At 33.4% G+C, this 18340-nt stretch overlaps 9 protein-coding genes across 9 annotated transcripts; 4 read left to right on the forward strand and 5 right to left on the reverse strand. All coding sequences in view use genetic code 12, as the record gives it.

Moving 5' to 3' along the window:
- Positions 1 to 694: 694 nt before the first annotated feature.
- On the forward strand, positions 695 to 2077 carry STE50 (Ste50p; the record flags this gene model as incomplete). Its single annotated transcript, XM_716620.2, has 1 exon — positions 695 to 2077. The coding sequence occupies one exon, from the start codon at positions 695 to 697 to the stop codon at positions 2075 to 2077; it is 1383 nt and encodes a 460-aa protein (XP_721713.2).
- A 327-nt stretch (positions 2078 to 2404) lies between these two features.
- RPL12 (60S ribosomal protein uL11) lies at positions 2405 to 2902 on the forward strand (the record flags this gene model as incomplete). Its single annotated transcript, XM_716619.1, has 1 exon — positions 2405 to 2902. One exon carries the CDS (start codon positions 2405 to 2407, stop codon positions 2900 to 2902), a length of 498 nt encoding a protein of 165 aa, XP_721712.1.
- A 1010-nt stretch (positions 2903 to 3912) lies between these two features.
- CAALFM_C302120WA (uncharacterized protein) lies at positions 3913 to 5113 on the forward strand (the record flags this gene model as incomplete). The annotated part of the gene is made up of 2 exons (XM_019475292.1): positions 3913 to 3928; positions 3999 to 5113. The coding sequence occupies 2 exons, from the start codon at positions 3913 to 3915 to the stop codon at positions 5111 to 5113; spliced, it is 1131 nt and encodes a 376-aa protein (XP_019330837.1).
- Positions 5114 to 5501: 388 nt separating this feature from the next.
- Positions 5502 to 7733, forward strand: UTP4 (Utp4p; the record flags this gene model as incomplete). The annotated part of the gene is made up of 1 exon (XM_716617.2): positions 5502 to 7733. The coding sequence occupies one exon, from the start codon at positions 5502 to 5504 to the stop codon at positions 7731 to 7733; it is 2232 nt and encodes a 743-aa protein (XP_721710.2).
- Positions 7734 to 7804: 71 nt separating this feature from the next.
- CAALFM_C302140CA (uncharacterized protein) lies at positions 7805 to 9022 on the reverse strand (the record flags this gene model as incomplete). The annotated part of the gene is made up of 1 exon (XM_716616.2): positions 7805 to 9022. The coding sequence occupies one exon, from the start codon at positions 9020 to 9022 to the stop codon at positions 7805 to 7807; it is 1218 nt and encodes a 405-aa protein (XP_721709.2).
- A 620-nt stretch (positions 9023 to 9642) lies between these two features.
- Positions 9643 to 10773, reverse strand: ERG6 (sterol 24-C-methyltransferase; the record flags this gene model as incomplete). Its single annotated transcript, XM_716615.2, has 1 exon — positions 9643 to 10773. The coding sequence occupies one exon, from the start codon at positions 10771 to 10773 to the stop codon at positions 9643 to 9645; it is 1131 nt and encodes a 376-aa protein (XP_721708.2).
- A 942-nt stretch (positions 10774 to 11715) lies between these two features.
- On the reverse strand, positions 11716 to 14240 carry CAALFM_C302160CA (uncharacterized protein; the record flags this gene model as incomplete). The annotated part of the gene is made up of 3 exons (XM_019475293.1): positions 11716 to 13949; positions 14040 to 14084; positions 14237 to 14240. The coding sequence occupies 3 exons, from the start codon at positions 14238 to 14240 to the stop codon at positions 11716 to 11718; spliced, it is 2283 nt and encodes a 760-aa protein (XP_019330838.1).
- Positions 14241 to 15064: 824 nt separating this feature from the next.
- On the reverse strand, positions 15065 to 16618 carry LAP41 (metalloaminopeptidase; the record flags this gene model as incomplete). The annotated part of the gene is made up of 1 exon (XM_716613.2): positions 15065 to 16618. One exon carries the CDS (start codon positions 16616 to 16618, stop codon positions 15065 to 15067), a length of 1554 nt encoding a protein of 517 aa, XP_721706.2.
- A 298-nt stretch (positions 16619 to 16916) lies between these two features.
- Positions 16917 to 18056, reverse strand: CAALFM_C302180CA (deoxyhypusine synthase; the record flags this gene model as incomplete). The annotated part of the gene is made up of 1 exon (XM_716612.2): positions 16917 to 18056. One exon carries the CDS (start codon positions 18054 to 18056, stop codon positions 16917 to 16919), a length of 1140 nt encoding a protein of 379 aa, XP_721705.2.
- Between the last annotated feature and the right edge of the window lie 284 nt (positions 18057 to 18340).

Consider the following 18340-nt stretch of genomic DNA (forward strand, 5'->3'; position numbering starts at 1 on the left):
AAACTGTTTGACGAAAGAAAAGTAGGAAAGGATCTACATCAACAGCAACTTTATGCAAAGGTTGTCACAACAAGCCTTGTAAATTATCATGAAACAACAGTTGTTATGAGATTTGTCATGTCAACTACTACATGTAACTCCTTTATCAGTTAAATAATGTCAGAGTCTTTTGTTTTCAAAACCATAATTTGCCTATATGGTGGAAGTCAAGTTTAGCCAATAGTTAAGTTATTGATAAATGATAAGCCACATCAATAAGCAGAGCTAGAACACATTTAGCCCTATAATGTCAACTAAGATTAATATCAGAAACTACTGTTACCGTTATTGTTACTTATTATCCATCAATATTCTGGGGCTAATTGTCTTGTCTCGTAGTAATCAGTATTTTTTTTTCTTGTTTCAAAATACACGAACATTTCCATTTGAAACAAAGGTTACTTGTCAAAACTCTTAAATCAAGCTGTTTTCTTGTTTGACGATCATACAATAAAAGTTCTTTGAAACATCTCACTTTCATTGTGATTGTCTGTTATTATAATATATGAGTTGAAGAGTATCCCTATCCATCAAGGAAATTTTAGTTTTTTTTTCCTTTTAATTTTCGTTTCGGTTTAATCCTTAGGTTTTTGTTTATCGAGCAACTATCACTCATCAGTGTATTTTATATTCATAGGAGAGATATACAGCTATCATGGCATCACCAATTAGCAACGACTCCTTTCTACAGTGGGATGCCGCCCAAGTGTCAACATATATAAATTCAATTTTACCCCACGAACAACGGCGTATCGGTAATGTATTTCTAGACAATAATGTTGATGGATCGTTGCTTCCATTTATCACAACAGAACATTTGAAGGAAATCGGCATCATTTCACTTAAAACACGTCTTGTCATCAAAAAAGGAATCAGTGATCTTATTGCAGCACATTATTCTAAATATCCACCAAAATCATACAATGACCCAGATTACAAATTGAATCATGTCAACATTAGCAACAACTACACAACGGTGCAATCCTTGAATCTATCTACAGTGTTAATGCAAGATATGATGAAAAAGCTAAACTATGAGTTACATAAACAAAAATCAACATTTGTTGCCTCATCCCCGATTTCCCCAACTCACGATGAAATGAAGAAACTCAACGACAATTTTATCAAACTCAAAACGGATTTGATACCAATAATAAGATTATTGAAAGATTCCAAGCCATTACCAACCCCGACTCTAGATCCTGGTCCAGCTGCATCCATGGACTCGCCCTCATATTTCTCGTCACACCATCATTTAGAGCATGACAGTTTTGAAAAAGGTTTATCTCGATCGGGAAGTGGTAACGCTATGACCAGTAACAATAGGACACCAACGACAATACCCAGTCCAGCATCGAATAGGTTTTCTTCTGGGTCATTATTATCCATGGGAACTGGGAAAATAGTATCACAGTCTGTCCCCAAATATCCAGAGAATAAAGCAAACAACGATTTCACGTTACAAAAAGTTGGTCTACCTCGAAATAATTCAAATAAGAGCTTAGAGTCTCATGACAGACAGCAAAATGCTAGTGGAATCAGACCAAGATTAGTACAAAACCCATCATCTAATTCAATGCATACGGTTACGTCACCGGGTGGCATACCACCGCAATCTGCTTCAGCAGTAGCAACTGCAGCAATAAATGGCCATGGTAGTGGTTATATTCCACAGGTTTCTACTCCTCCCAATCAGTTGGGCCACCACCATAATCCTGGAACCGAGCCATTGAAACAACTCAGAGCTTCAACAGATGACTCGTGTTTGAAGATTCTACAACAGGCGATGAAGCGACACCATATACCACGTGAGGATTGGTCAAGATACGTGTTGGTTATATGCTATGGCGACAAGGAGCGAATCTTAAAATTAGCTGAGAAGCCTGTAGTGATATTTAAAGAACTACAGGAATTGGGGAAACATCCTGCTATTATGCTTAGACAATTGGCAGATTCTTCAACAGATGACTCGGGGCCTGAATCTGCAATGTATAATGATGCTAGAATAGGTACTGAAATCCCGGGTGGGACTTTGTAGAAACGTATACATTTAAATAATAATACAAGTGTTTAACAAAAGGTGAGTTGTATCATAGTAACATTAGTAGAGGATGGCTATGATTAACACTAAGAAGAGGCTAGGGCTATAGCCCTAATCTACATGCAGTATAATACTATGCACTCTATGAGGCTTTGTGTCAGAAAAAAACCATACAACAGACAAACAACAGTGACAGTCTCTCATTTTTTTCTTCTCGCGCACAACCAAGGAAAAGAAAAAAAAATTTCAAATTTTGCTTTTAGTTGAAAGAGAGGTTTTTAGAAGAAGTTCTTTTATCATAGACCATATAGAAACTAATCAAAGATGCCTCCAAAATTTGATCCAAATGAAGTTAAATTCCTTTACTTAAGAGCTGTTGGTGGTGAAGTTGGTGCTTCATCTGCTTTAGCTCCAAAGATTGGTCCATTAGGTTTATCCCCAAAGAAAGTTGGTGAAGATATTGCCAAAGCCACCAAAGAATACAAAGGTATTAAAGTTACTGTTCAATTGAGAATTCAAAACAGACAAGCTACTGCTTCTGTTGTTCCATCCGCTTCATCTTTAGTCATCACCGCTTTGAAAGAACCAGTCAGAGACAGAAAGAAGGAAAAGAACGTCAAACACTCTGGTAACATTCCATTAGATGAAATCTTTGAAATTGCCAGAAAAATGCAACACAAATCATTCGGTAAGAATTTGGCATCTGTCTCCAAGGAAATCTTGGGTACTGCTCAATCTGTTGGTTGTAGAGTTGATGGTAAGAACCCTCATGACATCATTGACGCCATCAACGCTGGTGAAATTGATGTTCCAGAAAACTAGATGGTGAAGTTGTTACATTATATTTGCTTAAATCATTCTGTACAAAAAAGAAAAATGTGTTTTAATAGGGTTTTTAATTGATATTTAACGATTACTTTTGAAAAAAAAAAGAGACAAAGAGATGACAATCAATTTGTATGGGAAATGTGGATTCATATATTTGCATGACCATTCAAGCTGTAAGTCTTTCTTTTCTCTCTGAATCTTTATTGGATTACTTGCAATTTGGAAATTAGAGTTAATGGATATATGTGAAAACGAAAGAAGAAAAACTGAAAGATTAGAAAAACAAAAACAAATAAACTACACTGTTTGCCAACACTCTGGTGCCAAATCGCTAATTGATACAATATATTTGTAACTTTCAGTGCCATATTTGGTTCCTATTTTGGTGCAAACTAGAATAATCAGCTTACTACTCACCATTGTACACCAATATCTTGATGGGTACATTAGGTCCATTTTACTAGCTCACATTCTATCTTTTTTTTTGGAATTTTTTTTTTTAGTTTTTGTTTTCACAATCAAATATATCTGTTACTTGAAATTCATTGCTTGATTATCCAATTAATGTAGTTAATATCTCTGATGTAAGCTGTGCATGGTATGAACCAGTATGTCAACTGGAAAGTTCACGTGCAAATTTTTTTTTCTGGTTTGTTTGTCCAGATGTTGCCTTTCTCCCCCTTCTCCTCCTTTTAGGGCAACAAAAAATCGAAGACAGTGAAAGAGAGAAAGAAACATAACCAACATCTCCTCCACCAACACCACAATTAACACCAACAAAAAAAAATAACGATCTCTATCAACATAAACAATCAACTTTATTTATTATTTCCCAGTTGAATTTATTCCTTTTTCTTCGTTTCGTTTCGTTTTGTTGCTTTTCTATTTCCACTTTATATTACATTGTACAACCTTATTGATTGATAGATCAACAAATACAATAGATTATCCCACAGTGTCACCTTAACATACCTTGATACGATAAGCAAAACAAATCAAAAAATATGTCAGATAGCGTTGGTATGTGATAATCTTTATTAAATATACATTGTTTGGTGTATTTTTTACTAACCAAAAGTTTGCTTTTTAGACCGTGTGTTTGTGAAAGCAATTGCAACTATTAGAGCGTTATCGTCTCGCTCAAACTATGGATCATTACCCCGACCTCCAGCTGAAAATAGAATCAAATTATATGGATTATACAAACAAGCAACAGAAGGTGATGTGGATGGAGTTATGCCTCGTCCAGTTGGATTTACAGCAGAAGATGAAGGTGCCAAAAAGAAATGGGATGCATGGAAACGTGAACAAGGGTTGAGCAAAACTGAGGCGAAAAAGAGGTATGTTTCATATCTTATTGAAACCATGAGAGTTTATGCCAGTGGAACTCTGGAAGCACGAGAATTATTAAATGAATTGGAATATTTATGGGAACAGATTAAAGATTTACCTAGTAGTGATGAAGAAACTGACCATCATCATATACCGTTACCTTCAAGATCCCCCACATTTAGTCAAACTGACAGATTTTCCAATAGAACCCCTAGTATAACTGGAGCAAGAACTACTGGCACTAGCAATTTGAATAACATCTATTCCCACTCGAGGAGAAATACTACATTATCTTTGAACGAATATGTCCAACAACAAAGAATGCAACACCAAAATCAGCAACAGCTACATGATACTACGTCTCAACCAGGAGCTCCTGTTGGAGGCGGCGGCGGTGGGGGCGGGTCTATATATTCATTACCTGGAAGAATGGGAGCTAACAATGTTATTGAGGATTTCAAAAATTGGCAAAGTGAAGTTAATATGGTCATAAACAAGTTAACAAGAGAGTTTGTCAACTCTAGACGAGAAGTTCAAGGGAATGAAAATGGCGATCCATCTACAGGAGATAGAGATGAAGAATTGGATGATGTTGAGATCATCAAACGAAGAATAATTCATATTTTGAAATTTGTGGGTTGGAATGCGTTGAAATTTCTTAAGAATTTCGCAGTTAGTTTAATTACGTTTATGTTCATTGTTTGGTGTATTAAAAAGAATGTTCATGTGGAAAGAACATACGTGAAACAACCAACAAATAATGCTAATAAACTGAAAAAGGAATTAATTATTAACATGGTTTTAAATACCGATGAAAATAAATGGTTCATTAGATTATTAGGTTTTATTAATAGATTTATTGGTTTTGTCTAATCATGTTACGATACAAAAATGATTATATCAAACAAAGCAAACAAAACAAAACAATGTTAACAGGAAACGAATTTAGTATTTTTGAATAGGTTGTATAATCTATAATTATTTGATAAAAAAGTACCTTTAACTAATTATAATGGGTGCTTTTTTTAATTCTACAATGCAGACGACATTTAAGTAACGACATCATACATCGTGTTGACGACATTATTTGATTTATATTATCATCACTATACACACACTCATCTCTTCTTCTTCATCTTCTGTACGCAAAAAAAAAAAATTCTTTTTTTCAATTCTTAAACCGTATAATAAAGAGACCCAAATCTTCAACCTATTTTTATCACAAACCAACAAAAATATCTACACCAAGAAGTTTTTAATTATGGATATTCATCGTTGTAGATTTGTTGATTATACCCCACATACAATCACATCATTAGCATTTTCTCATAAATCCTCATTAACATCATTACCAACTGCCGATGTCCGATTAGCCGTTGGTAGAAGTAATGGTGACATTGAAATTTGGAATCCAAGACATAATTGGACACACGAATTGACATTACCCGGTTCAAAAGGTAGATCTATTGAAGGGTTATGTTGGAGTTATAATGAACAAGATCCATTAGAACCACCAAGATTATTTTCCATTGGTGGATCAACATATATTACTGAATGGGATTTATCCACGGGGAGGCCATTGATAAATTATGATTGTAATGCCGGGATAATATGGTGTATCGATATTAATCCACAAAATGATCGATTAACGGTTGGATGTGATGATGGGTCCGTTGTTATTGTTGATATTTCTGGAGGTAGAGGATCATTGGAATATGATTTGATTTGTCAAAGACAAGATGCCAGAGTCTTGAGTGTGAAATGGGCTAATAATGAACATGTTATTGGTGGATGTGCTGATGGTAGAATTAGAAGTTGGAGTAGTGAAGGCGAAACCAAGGGTAGACTTGTAGCTACTATGAAAGTTGATAAGGCTAAAACTGAAAGTACTTTGGTGTGGTCTTTGACAGTATTACCAAATAAGAAACAATTTGTTAGTGGAGATTCTACCGGATCTATAAAAATTTGGGATTTGACTCGTTTTACATTGTTACAAACTTTTAAAATACATGATGCTGATGTGTTGTGTTTAGTTCATGATGTTAAAGAAGAAAAAATTTTCAGTGCTGGTGTTGATCGTAAGATTCATCAATTTGATTTACTCAACAGTAAAAATAGTTCTAAATGGACTCATAGTTTTAATCGTTTATTACATTCTAATGATGTCAGATCTTTGGCTATATTTGAAAACAAAAACTATAATTTATTAGTTAGTGGTGGTGTTGAAAGAGCCATAGTGGTGCAAAATATTGAAACTTTTTATGATGGTAAATACAAGAAATTATTGATTAATCAACAACAATCTAATATTTTGATTGTTCCGGATTCAAAATTAGTGATTTTATGGCAAGACCAAACTATAAAAATATGGAAAGTTTTACCTGATGGTAAACATGTATTAATGAGCAAACTTACTTTATCTGCTGATGAAAACATTACTAGTGTTGATTTCAAAGACAATTTATTGGTAGTTGCCAAAATGACGTCAGTGAGATTTTTTGAATTAACGGAGATTTCTGATAATAAATTCAAAATTCAAAAGATAAGAGATGATAAATTTGATAGTTTGGTTGAAGGAGCCAAAATTGTCAAATTTATTGATGCTAATAAAGTTTTAATTCTTACCCCTGACGAAGAGTTATACACATTTGATATTGATAGTGACGAAGGGAAAATAGAATTAAACGGTGAGATAGAATTATTAGAGTCTACACAACAGCAACAACAACAGCAACAACGCAAGAATCAGCATTTGTTACGTATCAACAACTTGGTGCTTACTCCAAATAAAAAGCAAATTATAATTTCAAGATTCAATGGATCAATTGAAGTATATCCTATTGTTAATACAGAAACTGAGGCATACGTTCTTACAAAATTATCATCTTACCCTCATTTAATTGAATGTGTCAATGATGAAAAACTTGTTGTTATTAATGAAGAAAACAAAATATTTGAATTTTTCATTAATGACAAAGATGGTCAATTATTAACTCCATGGTCTAAAAGAAATAGTGAATTTTTACCAAGACAATTTATATCATTACAAGATAAACCCGAAGGAATGTTTATTCAACAGAAACAAGAGAAATTATGGATTTATGGATCAACATGGTTAAGTTTTTTCGATTTATCAATGAATATTCCAATATCTAAAATTTATAAGAATACTTCGACTTCCAAAAAAAGAAATCATGATGGATTATCAATGAATGAAGAAATTGGTGAATTAGAAGATGAAACTGAAGAAATTATAGAAGCCTCATTAAAACAAAGTGAAATAGATAGATTAAGACATCAGATTCAAACTGAAGATAAAGACAATCAAAATAATGTTGATAAAACTAAGAAACCATTTTGGATTACAGAAAAATATAGACCAATTATGAAAGTTGCTAATTTTGGTGGAAATGATGATATTATTGTTGTTGAACGTCCATATTCTTCTTTACAAACAGGTCCAGCATTTGATTTACCAAAAATTAAAGTTTAATACTAAGAATTGTCTCTATTATTATATATTTATATGTATACGTATTGTATTGTATGTATATTGATTTACAATTAATAGGAGTCGATGTGAGGAACAACACGAGCACCTTGGAAGAATACTCTTGCAGCAGCAGCATAACCCATTAAACATTTCAGTGGATTACCATTTTCATCTTTATCTTCACCTTTTAACCCCCATCCTTTACCATCACCAAAAAAATTCTTATATTTTTGATCATAAACTTCACGATAAGTGTTATGAGGCTCAAAACTTTGAATATACATTCCATCTTTAGGATCTTTCATAAATTCATAAAAAATTATTAAATGTCGTTTAATTTCTTCTTGAATTTTACCCACTAATTCATCGGGGACATCATTACCAACATATAATAAATAATCTGCCAATCCTTCAATTAATAATTGAACGAAATAAGAACTATCACGCCAATAACGTTTTGAATTATCAAAATCTCTATCATAAAAAAACACTCCACGATTAATACCAGCTTTTGCTAAATCTTGAGATATTTGTTTCCATTTATCATCTTTAGTAATAAAATATAAATGAGCAGCAGCTGATAAAGTCGTACCGACATTATAAGTCCATTTCACATCATTAATCTTTGTATCTTTATCACTAACACCATCCTTAATTAATTTATCACCGGGGTCTTGTAATACTTGAATTTGCCAATCAATACATTTTGCTGCAAAATCAATATAAACTCCAGCTTCTTCAGGTAAAAATTTCGAAATTTGTAAACATGCTTTAGCTACTTCAGCAGTAGTACAAGCATTTAAATAATTTTTACTAACATGCCAATGAACTCCACCTTTAGTTTTAGCATCAGGTTTATCATTCCATCCACTCATTAAAAATCGAACTAATTCTCTACCTTGATCTAAAAAACTTTTATCTCCCGTGACTTCATAAGCAGTTATAATGGCACTAGCAACTTGAGCATCATCATCATAATAAATATCTTGATCATTACCAGAATTTTCTGCTGCTGAATATCCTTTAATATGATTATTTTTATATTTTTGGAAAATTTGAATTGCTGGACCAACTAATGGTTTAAGTTCAGGATAAATCCTTGCACCATCAACAATTGCTTGTGCAGCTACCGCAACGGCCCAAACAACAAATTTATTTTCATTATAACATCCATTACATTTTTTACGGGCAACAAAAGTTCCTTCACGTTGATTATAATACTCTATCCATAATTGTCGAGCAATTTCATAACCTTCTAAATTTGGATTTTCTAACGGTGGGAATGACATTGATAAGGCTAAGAGTTCTAAGTTGTGTATAGGTACACGGCAAGTTAAATAATAAGTGAAACTAGATTTAAATAATCAAAAATGAAAATGTAGACAAAAGGAAAAGGGGGTAGAAGAAGTCTAGACGTATTTATATATACTTGCGGTTTAAAAACAATAATCCCTTTATTAATGAATAGCAATTGAAACAAGAACATAAACTAAACACATGGGTGAAATTAGTTAATAAAATTTCTTGATTCTATCAAAAGTTGCTAAGCCCATTTTCAGTGGACTTACGTAATACCTGCATGTAAACCACACTCTATATCGTTGTTCTTCATTTGCTTTTCCCCGAATCATTCCCGAGATTGTTCTATTATTTGCAACTGTTATGAGAGAGATATCACACCAGTATCATCATTAGGAACATATACTATTATTATGACGATGATGATCATTATTATTGATTTCTCTATTAGAAACTAAGCATATTAAAAAAAACATATAAACAGTATTTAAAATAATAAATAGAATAAACAAAAAACAAATTGCAAATCAAATACCTCTATGAATAGATACACGAATTGAACACCCCCAACATAAACTCACCCTGTTTACTTGTTGTTTGTCAAGCCCCATTAATCTTTCTTTTCTAATGGTTTTCTAACAACGTACAACATCATTGGAGTAAACAATTTTTGTCTACCACCTTCAACTAAATTAACAGCAGCATCTTCTAAAGCATGAGTAACTTGTTTAGAACCTTTTGGAGCTAAACCAATTTTTTCCATTAAACCAACTGATTCAGTAGTAATGAATCTACCAATTCTTGAAGTTCTGAAAACAGTCAAATAATCACCAAAAGTTTGACAAAATTTCAAATCACCACTTAATGGATAATACCAAGGAATTTCATCATCAACATCAGCCAAATCTTTTTGATATTCAATTTCAAATCCAACATTTTTCAAAGCTTGTTCAGCAACTTTACGAGAATACATTTTTGGAATACCATCACCGACTTCAATACCATAAGCAATTTTACGATGTTCTTCATTAGTTTCATCGTATTTATCAGTCATGACCCATTCATAAACACCGAAAACACCACCTGGTTTCAAAACTTTATAAATTTCTGAATAAACTCCTTCTAAAACTGGAGCATGAACGGTAGCTTCAATGGCATAAACAGCATCGAATGATTCTGGTTCAAAATCCATTTGCATAAAATCACCTTTAACATAAGATAATTTATGATCTAAATGGTATTTTTTAGCATAATGATTAGCTCTTTCAATTTGATAATCATTATTATTTAATCCAACAATTTCACAATCAGTAAATCTTGTGATTTCTCTACCAGGACCACCTACACCACAACCAACATCTAAAACTTTCATGTTTTCATTAAGATTCATTTTATGGGCCAAGAAATGTTCATGTCTAGCAGTAGCTTGTCTAAAAGCTTCACCTTTATAATATCTTGAAAAATGGAATGAAGAACCCCAACCATATTCATAAAAGTCAGTGACTAAATTATAATAATGATGAGTCAATTGGGAATAATCATTCAATCTTTTCTCTTCATCATCTTTAGAAATACCACCATCCCAATGTTTGAAATAACCCTCAGCAGCAACAGAAGCAGCATCTTTAGATTTAGCTATTAAAGCTGATAACCCAGTTTTTTTATAAGATTCACCATGTAAAGCTTTAGTGAATTGTTCATCTCTTTCGTAATTTTTTTCTGCTAATTGAACTGGAGACATTGTTAATGAGTTGAATCTTAGATTATGAATTAATTAAGTGTTGAAAATTTCTAAATTAAATTAAAATAAGAAAATGAAAGGTTCTTTAACTTGATTTAAATAATTGTAAAAGTAAAAGAAAGGAAAGAAAGAAATTTTGTATTAAATATAAATAAATTTTTCAACAATCAACAACAATCAACTAAAAAAAAAAAATCAACTTTCATGGCGTGTCTCTGTTTACAGAAAAGAAAGAATGAAACAAAAAGATAAATGATTCCGGTACGACGACGACAACGACGAGAAGGACGAGTAAAGCACGTAAAAGAAGAAAGAACAAATATCGGATATTCAATCAACAAAAAGAGGATATTACGTCCGGTCTTGTAATCTCTTGAATTAAGATTGATTACATTTCAATAAATACAATCATTAGTGTCTTATAACCAAAACACATAATAAATTAATGAGAAGACTAGTTCAAGAACAGTAAGACTTTGTGTAAGAACTACGGCCATCGTCTCGTTCCCAATGATATTTCGGGAACGACGACAACCAAAACTCGTTTCTATACGAGAAGAATAGATCGTTGTGCATATTATATTTTTAGTGCTTTGTACACGCACACACTTTCTCTAACTTTCTTTTTGAGTTTGTGTAGTAGTAGATCAATACTAAAACGTATTAAGAAAAAGGAACTTGCTAAACGACAGTATTACAATTGTATAGATCTTTATCAAGCCACAGATTAAATTGACATATGACAATGACGACCCCTATTCTTATTTTTTTTTTTTGCTCTTCCCCACGTAGTTCGTAAAACCGTGGTTATGTGAATTCGTTAGTCCTTACCAAAGAGAATTCATTTTACACCCAACAACCCCTCTGAAATCCACTGTATAAGCATTGAGACGAAAATAGAAAAAAAAAAGAAATAAAGATACATTAAAAATATACACATATTTACTCATTGGTTTCAACGGGAGTTGGTTTTGATCTTACATAATGAAGGTTATAATTGGCACTGCCGGTACTACCACTAGCAGTACCACCAGCACCACTAGCACCATTGCCCCCTCTTCTTCTTGGGCCACCTCTACCACTACCTCTAAACCCAGCTCCTCTACCTCTGAAACCACCTCTGCTTCTGAAACTGAAACCACCTCTACCTCTACCTCTTCCTCTTTCCCACATTCTACCTTCTGACCCAGTGTTAGTAGAAGACAAATCTTGCTGATCATCAGTTCTTGAAATTGCTGATTCCAGTGATTTTTCAAAATTGTTCTGGGAAGTCTTGGTGGCAGAAGAAGAAGAAGAGGAGGAGGATGGGGATGGGACTCTTTCATTTTCTTCTTTTAATCCTCGAATAAATTCAAATCTTCTACTATTTGAAGAAGAAGATGATGCTCGACTATCATTTCTTTTCTGAACTAATTGATCCAAATTTTTAAAGTTTGGACGATCATCATGTTGATCATTTTCTCGTTTAGGATTATCAATTCTTGTCTTTGTTGATTCTTTAGTTCCATTTTCCAGTAATGTCTCACTATTCAAATCCAATTTTTCCAATTTGGTTTCAACATTTGCATCAATCAAATCATCAGTTTCGTCCTGTTTCTTCAAATATTCACTTTCTTTAATTGTTAAATCAATTCTTTGAACTGGTGGTGATGTAGGTGTTTTCTTCTTCAAAATAACAGGTTTAGCAGCCACTACTGGTTTTTTAGTATTACTATTACTTCTGGGTGTTTTCTTACCAGTTATAGGTGGAGCGGACATAATATCTGATTGTTCACTTAACAATTGTGCTAAAGATTTACCTGTTCCATTAGAAGTATAAGGGTTAGTTGATAACGATTGAGTTTCTGCCAAAGGTGATTCTCCAGAAGGTTGGGTCAGAGAAATATTTGATGAATGATTTTGTAGTTGATCTGGTTGATGTAATGCAGTTTGCTTTGTGTTCTGATCTTGTTGTTGTGGAGGTTGCTGTTGTTGTTGTTGTTGAGGTGGTGGTGGTGGTTGTTGTCTCTCTGGTAAATCTCTTCTTAAAATTGATACTGATGGTCTCTTTTCTGATGATAATCTTCTTGGTGTACCTACCGAAGCTCTTCTCAATTTTGGTGAACCATTTTCATGAAATTTTTTAATAGTTGCTTGAACTTCTTCAGGGGTTTCTACATCTCCTAAAGTCTGTACTGTAGTTTTATTCAAATTGATTAGTTTCTTCTCAATCTCTTGTTGTTTAGATAAAGTATCAACGGGTTTCGCAGCTCCAAATGGATTTGATTTGGGTCTAGAAGAAGTACTGGCTGACGAAATTGGTGTTACAAAAGGTTTCAGCGCAGGAGCACTACTTGGAACTGCTGGTTGGTTTGTAGGATGGATTTGTTGACGCATACCACCACCACCACCAAATGGTGGATGAGGAGTGTCTGGGAATGCATTGTCAAAAGATGGTTGTCTAATACGCTGTCCATGGGTCTGTTGATGAGGATGTAATTGAGCTTCAAAAGAAAGTCTTCTTGAATGAGACGTTTCATCTATTGGAAGACTTGATCTACCTGAAGGTCTGTTTAAATTAGGATTGAAATGATGGTGTTGTTGTTGTTGTTGTGGGTGGGGATTGTGGTGATCATGGTTTTGATGCAAGGGTGATCCAGGACCGCGCTGGTTTCTTTCAAATTCATCTAAAAGAGCCATATGTCTGGGTTGCCGTTGTTGTTGTTTCTGAGCAATGAATTCTTGTTGGATTTGCATAATTTCACGTTCATGTTCTTGATTGAATTTAATACAATTTTGAAAATCATTAAAATCTGCCACTTCAACAGTTACTCTTCTATTTGCCTTATAATACAAATCATGCCATTTTAAAGCTTTTGACATATCACTGGCCGATTCCAATTCCACAAAAGCCACTTGTCTAATGACATGAGTCTCCAAAATATTTGATGCGGGGTCTGTTACAATTTTAAATTTGACATATGGGGTAAATCTGCTTTGAAACAAGTCTTGGACAAATGAATCATTAGCTGTGACGGGTAAGTTTAATAATTTAATAATATAGGGAGGTCCTGAAATAACTGGGTCTCCTAAATGATGTTGATTGAATCCATCTCCATCGTGAAATGATCCTTTTTCAATTGGAACAGAAATTGACGCCATGTCAACATCTGCGTCTGCCCAAGATCCACCAAAGGCTATATCAATTGATTTTTTTGTTAGTAAACGTAAAAACAAACAAGCAAAATACTCTTAAGTTGAGTATCAATTCCATGAATAATACATACATTCATCTTCGAAAAACTCCTGTAAGGACATTTTTTTAGGCGGGGCTAATTACCCATTCTGTTAGTAATCCAAAGTCAATCAATTTAAAACCAATTGATTAATTAATCAATGGAATCAGAAGGAAACTAAAACCAAGTAATATATTCATATAATTAGATTACTTTGGTTTGTCCTCCCAAAAAATCTTGTAACATACCCATCTTTATTTGTTATTGATTACTTGTCAAATTAAATACTCAATAGATCAGTCCTTGAATCAAAATAAAAAAAAAAAGGGGAGAAAAAAACAAATAACCAATTGGGATAAATTTGATTAAAATACCTTATGGAAGGTTTAGAAGAAATAAATTGTTACGAAAAGTTTATCAGAATACTATTGGATGTATTTGATTGATTGATTGATTGATTGAATGGTGGTTTTAAAATAAAGAAAAAACTAATTAAACAGCTTATATGTAAAAATTGGCTTTAATTCTCTCTCTCTTCTTGGAATGATTTTTTTTTTCTTAGTGTTGTTTTCTTTTATGTGAATATTATATGTATACAGTACACTATTATATATTATTACTTATTGTTTATTATGAAAACAATAGAACAATACAACAGAAAACCTAAGAAAATTCCAGACCCAACCAAACCAGCCCCAACCAGCCCAACCGATCAACTGCCACTACCACGTCTTCTTCTGTTTCCATCCCTGTCTTCAAATTTAACGAGAATGAGACCACTTAAAGAATGTAATTATGTACAGGAACAAGAAAATTAATGTACAAGCCTTGCGGCTTGGTCTCGTATGACAGAAAATTCCATAATATATATAGGGCTTGCCCATAGGTTGGTTAGCCAATTATCCCTATTCTATAATCAGTACCTCCTTAATCTTCAAATTACTCTTAGTAACTAAACTAATGAAAAACTATAGTAACATAAATTTTGTATAATTAAAATAAGGTCTAAACTAACAAATAACTAATACTTGCAAATAAACTTTTAATGATTCCTTTTCCTGTTGTTCAATGTTCAACTATAAATCAGCAAAATTATCATAGACATCTCTCCAATTCTTAAAGAAACCATAGAAGAATTTAATACCTAATCCAATATCTTTACTACCAAGAGTAGCTCTTATAGAATGCATAGACAATTGAGGAATACCCAAATCAATAGTTCTTGCACCTGTACTAGTGGAAATTGCTGGACCAATAGTACCACCTGATCTTGAATCGTTTCTAATTTGGAAATATTGGACTTTATCTCCATTCTTTTTGGCCAATTCTTCAGCCAAGGCAAGACCGATTGAATCAGTAGCCATATGACCATTAGGATCCAAAGATAAGGTGACACCGATATTTGGTAATGGTTTATGATGTTCCAAATAAACACCTGGGAAGTTCGGATTGAATAAATGATTAACATCGGCAGATAAAACAATAGAATTAGCATAAGTCAATCTCAAACTTTCTTGAATATCAAGAACTTCTGGATTATAGAAATTAGATGACAACACTCTGTCAACAACTAATTCAATTAATCCACCTCTAGCACCTTGTCTAGTGAGAGAGCCAATTTCTTCATTATCAAACAACCCAACAATTGAAAAAGAATCCTCGGCCAAATTGTTGTCCACGGTAGAATCAATCAATGCATTAAGAGCAGCAAATGAACAAACTCTATCGTCAACTCTTGGAGCAAAAACAAATTCTTTGTTAAGCCCACCTTTAGTACCCTTTTGAACGTCATAAAGTTGTAAATCCCATTGTAAAATATCACCCACTGAAACATTAGCAAGTTTAGCAATATATCTTAACAACTTCAATGGATGTTTACCATATAATGGAGCATTCTTTTCTTCTTCAGTAGGTTGTTCTTCTTCTTTATCATTTTCACCAGAGAAACCAACTACTGGTACAGCTTGCGTTTCAGTATTAAAAGGTCCATTAGCTGGAGCACCAAAATGTGGGGCAAGAGTAGGAATATGAGCAATTGGATGTGGGGTTGAATCCACCAAATGTTGACTGACTTTACCCTTACCATCTTTAACTAATAATCTACCACCAATTCCTAAATCTCTATCCCACCAAACACTACCTAATGTCCCAGCATAAGGAGCAACACCTAATAATTCATAACCATCAACTTTAGCCTTTGTAGAATTTGGTTTCAAAACAGTGGTAAGAGAATCAATATGGGACCCAATGGCACCAACCCCTTTTGAAGCTTGCCAATCCTTACCAACAACAAATGCGGCAAGTGATGAACCATTTCTAGTGGTGAAATATTTACCTGCTTTCAAATCGGCCCAAGATTTACTTTCTGGGAGATAAGTAAAACCTTTCAGTTCAAGTTGACTTTTGAAAAAATTAACAACGTGATAGATGGTTGGGTTTTTATAGGTGAATTCAATATAATCATCGGCAATTTTACTATAATAATCATCTGTGAATTTTTTGGTAGAATTGACCTCCAAGTTTTGAATTTGAACTGGTTGAGTTTGTTCAATTGGTTTCTCTTGAGAAGCTTTTTGAAGTTGTTTTAAAGATTCGGAAATACCCAAAAGAATATCGTCAATGTTAGACATTTTGAAGGTGATATTAGTATATCTGTTGCAATAAAATTTGGGAGGAAAGAAAGAAGGAAAAAAAGTAGAATTGGAAATTGCATTGATAAGTTGGGCTCCCTTTTTTCTTTATATACGTTTTGGACGAAATTGTGGCGATCGCGGAATTATTTCCCCCTATTGTTTGCGACTAAACGTTCAAAAAGTAGTTTGGGTGCTGGTCAAAATTCTATTTATCGTGCCGTGCATACGAATTGAAACCGTCGTTTTATCTTTTTTTTTTTTTGGTAAAGCTCATACATTAGTTCTATAATCTCTATCAATTCTGTGGCTTTTCACTAGCAAAAGTAGCAGCGACTATTAAAGGAAATACTAAACTTACATCGGCATAAACTTTCACTGATTTTGCTTCAGCCTTTATTTTCCCCCATGAAATAGCTTCATCTGGTCTAGCACCAGCATCAGATCCATCAAATTCTTGTCCAGTGTTGATATAAACAGCATAATCAGCACCATTTCTCATCAAACAGGCATTACAAATATGATGTTTGATCAATCCACCTCCCAAAATAATCATACCAGCTTTAGATGCAGCCATAGACATTGAGTTGATTTTTCTTATATCAGCCACTATATCTAATCTTAATTGTTGTGGAGATGCTTTAAAAGTATGAAAGAATAACATATCACCAATAGACCCATCGGTTAAAGCTGGACAGAAAATTGGGATTTTGTTTTTGTGAGCCCAATATAAAACTGAAGATTCATCATTGATTTCTTTACCTAACCGATCAATTAATTTCGATGGGGTCCAAATAGCCTCGGAACCAGCAATTAATCCTTTAGGACCCAATTTTTTCATTGCTTCTTCTTGTTCTTCTAAACATTTATCTAAAATAGGAACAATCCATTCTTCAAACTTACAATAATTATCATTAGGAACTAGCAAATTGCCAATTCTATTCATTCCTTGATCACGTAATCCTTTACCAGGTAAAGTAAAATCTCCCATATAAGTTGGTGCTAAAACTTTAATTAAATCTTCTTCTACCCCTCCTGCACTAGCAACAATAGCACTCACCATTTTATGTTGTACCAAATAACGTAAAGTATCTCTTAATCCCGATGAAATCAAATTGGATGTATAACCCATGAATATCGTGGTTTTTTGATAACCTTCATCATCAAATTCACCAGTTTGTTCATGTTCTTCTAATGTATCCTTATGTTTACCTCTCCAAGATCTCATATTATCAATAATATCACAAGCTTGTGATAATGATGATGCTTGAAATCCCATGGTTGACATAGATTTGATTAAATCTTTTGCTCTCATATTATAGGCATTGTCTTGAGAATAGTCAATCCCCTTAACTTCTTGGAAATCTTCTGGGACTGGAATAGATTGTTTTAATACGGCATCAGAGGCCAAACCTGGTAATTTTCCTGAACCACTCATTATTAGTTGAAATGTGGAGTTATGGTACAAATGCCAACTATTGATAGTGAGAAATTGAAAATTTTTTTTTTCAACCATCTTTGGTTAGATTCGTGATGTGCGGGTCCTACATGGCATGATATTACTTGAATTGCAATTCTAAAAACACATCCGCGATTGTCTTAGATCTATATATAGAGATCTCTATCTATCCTGCGTTTGAGTTTCATGTTCTAGATTCGAATGTAATTTCTTGAGTATATATATATATATTGTGTATGGAATATATAAGTTATTAGATAAAA

The sequence above is a fragment of the Candida albicans genome, chromosome 3, assembly GCF_000182965.3.
Source record: "Candida albicans SC5314 chromosome 3, complete sequence".
In the NCBI taxonomy this organism is placed as follows: Eukaryota; Fungi; Ascomycota; class Pichiomycetes; order Serinales; family Debaryomycetaceae; genus Candida; species Candida albicans.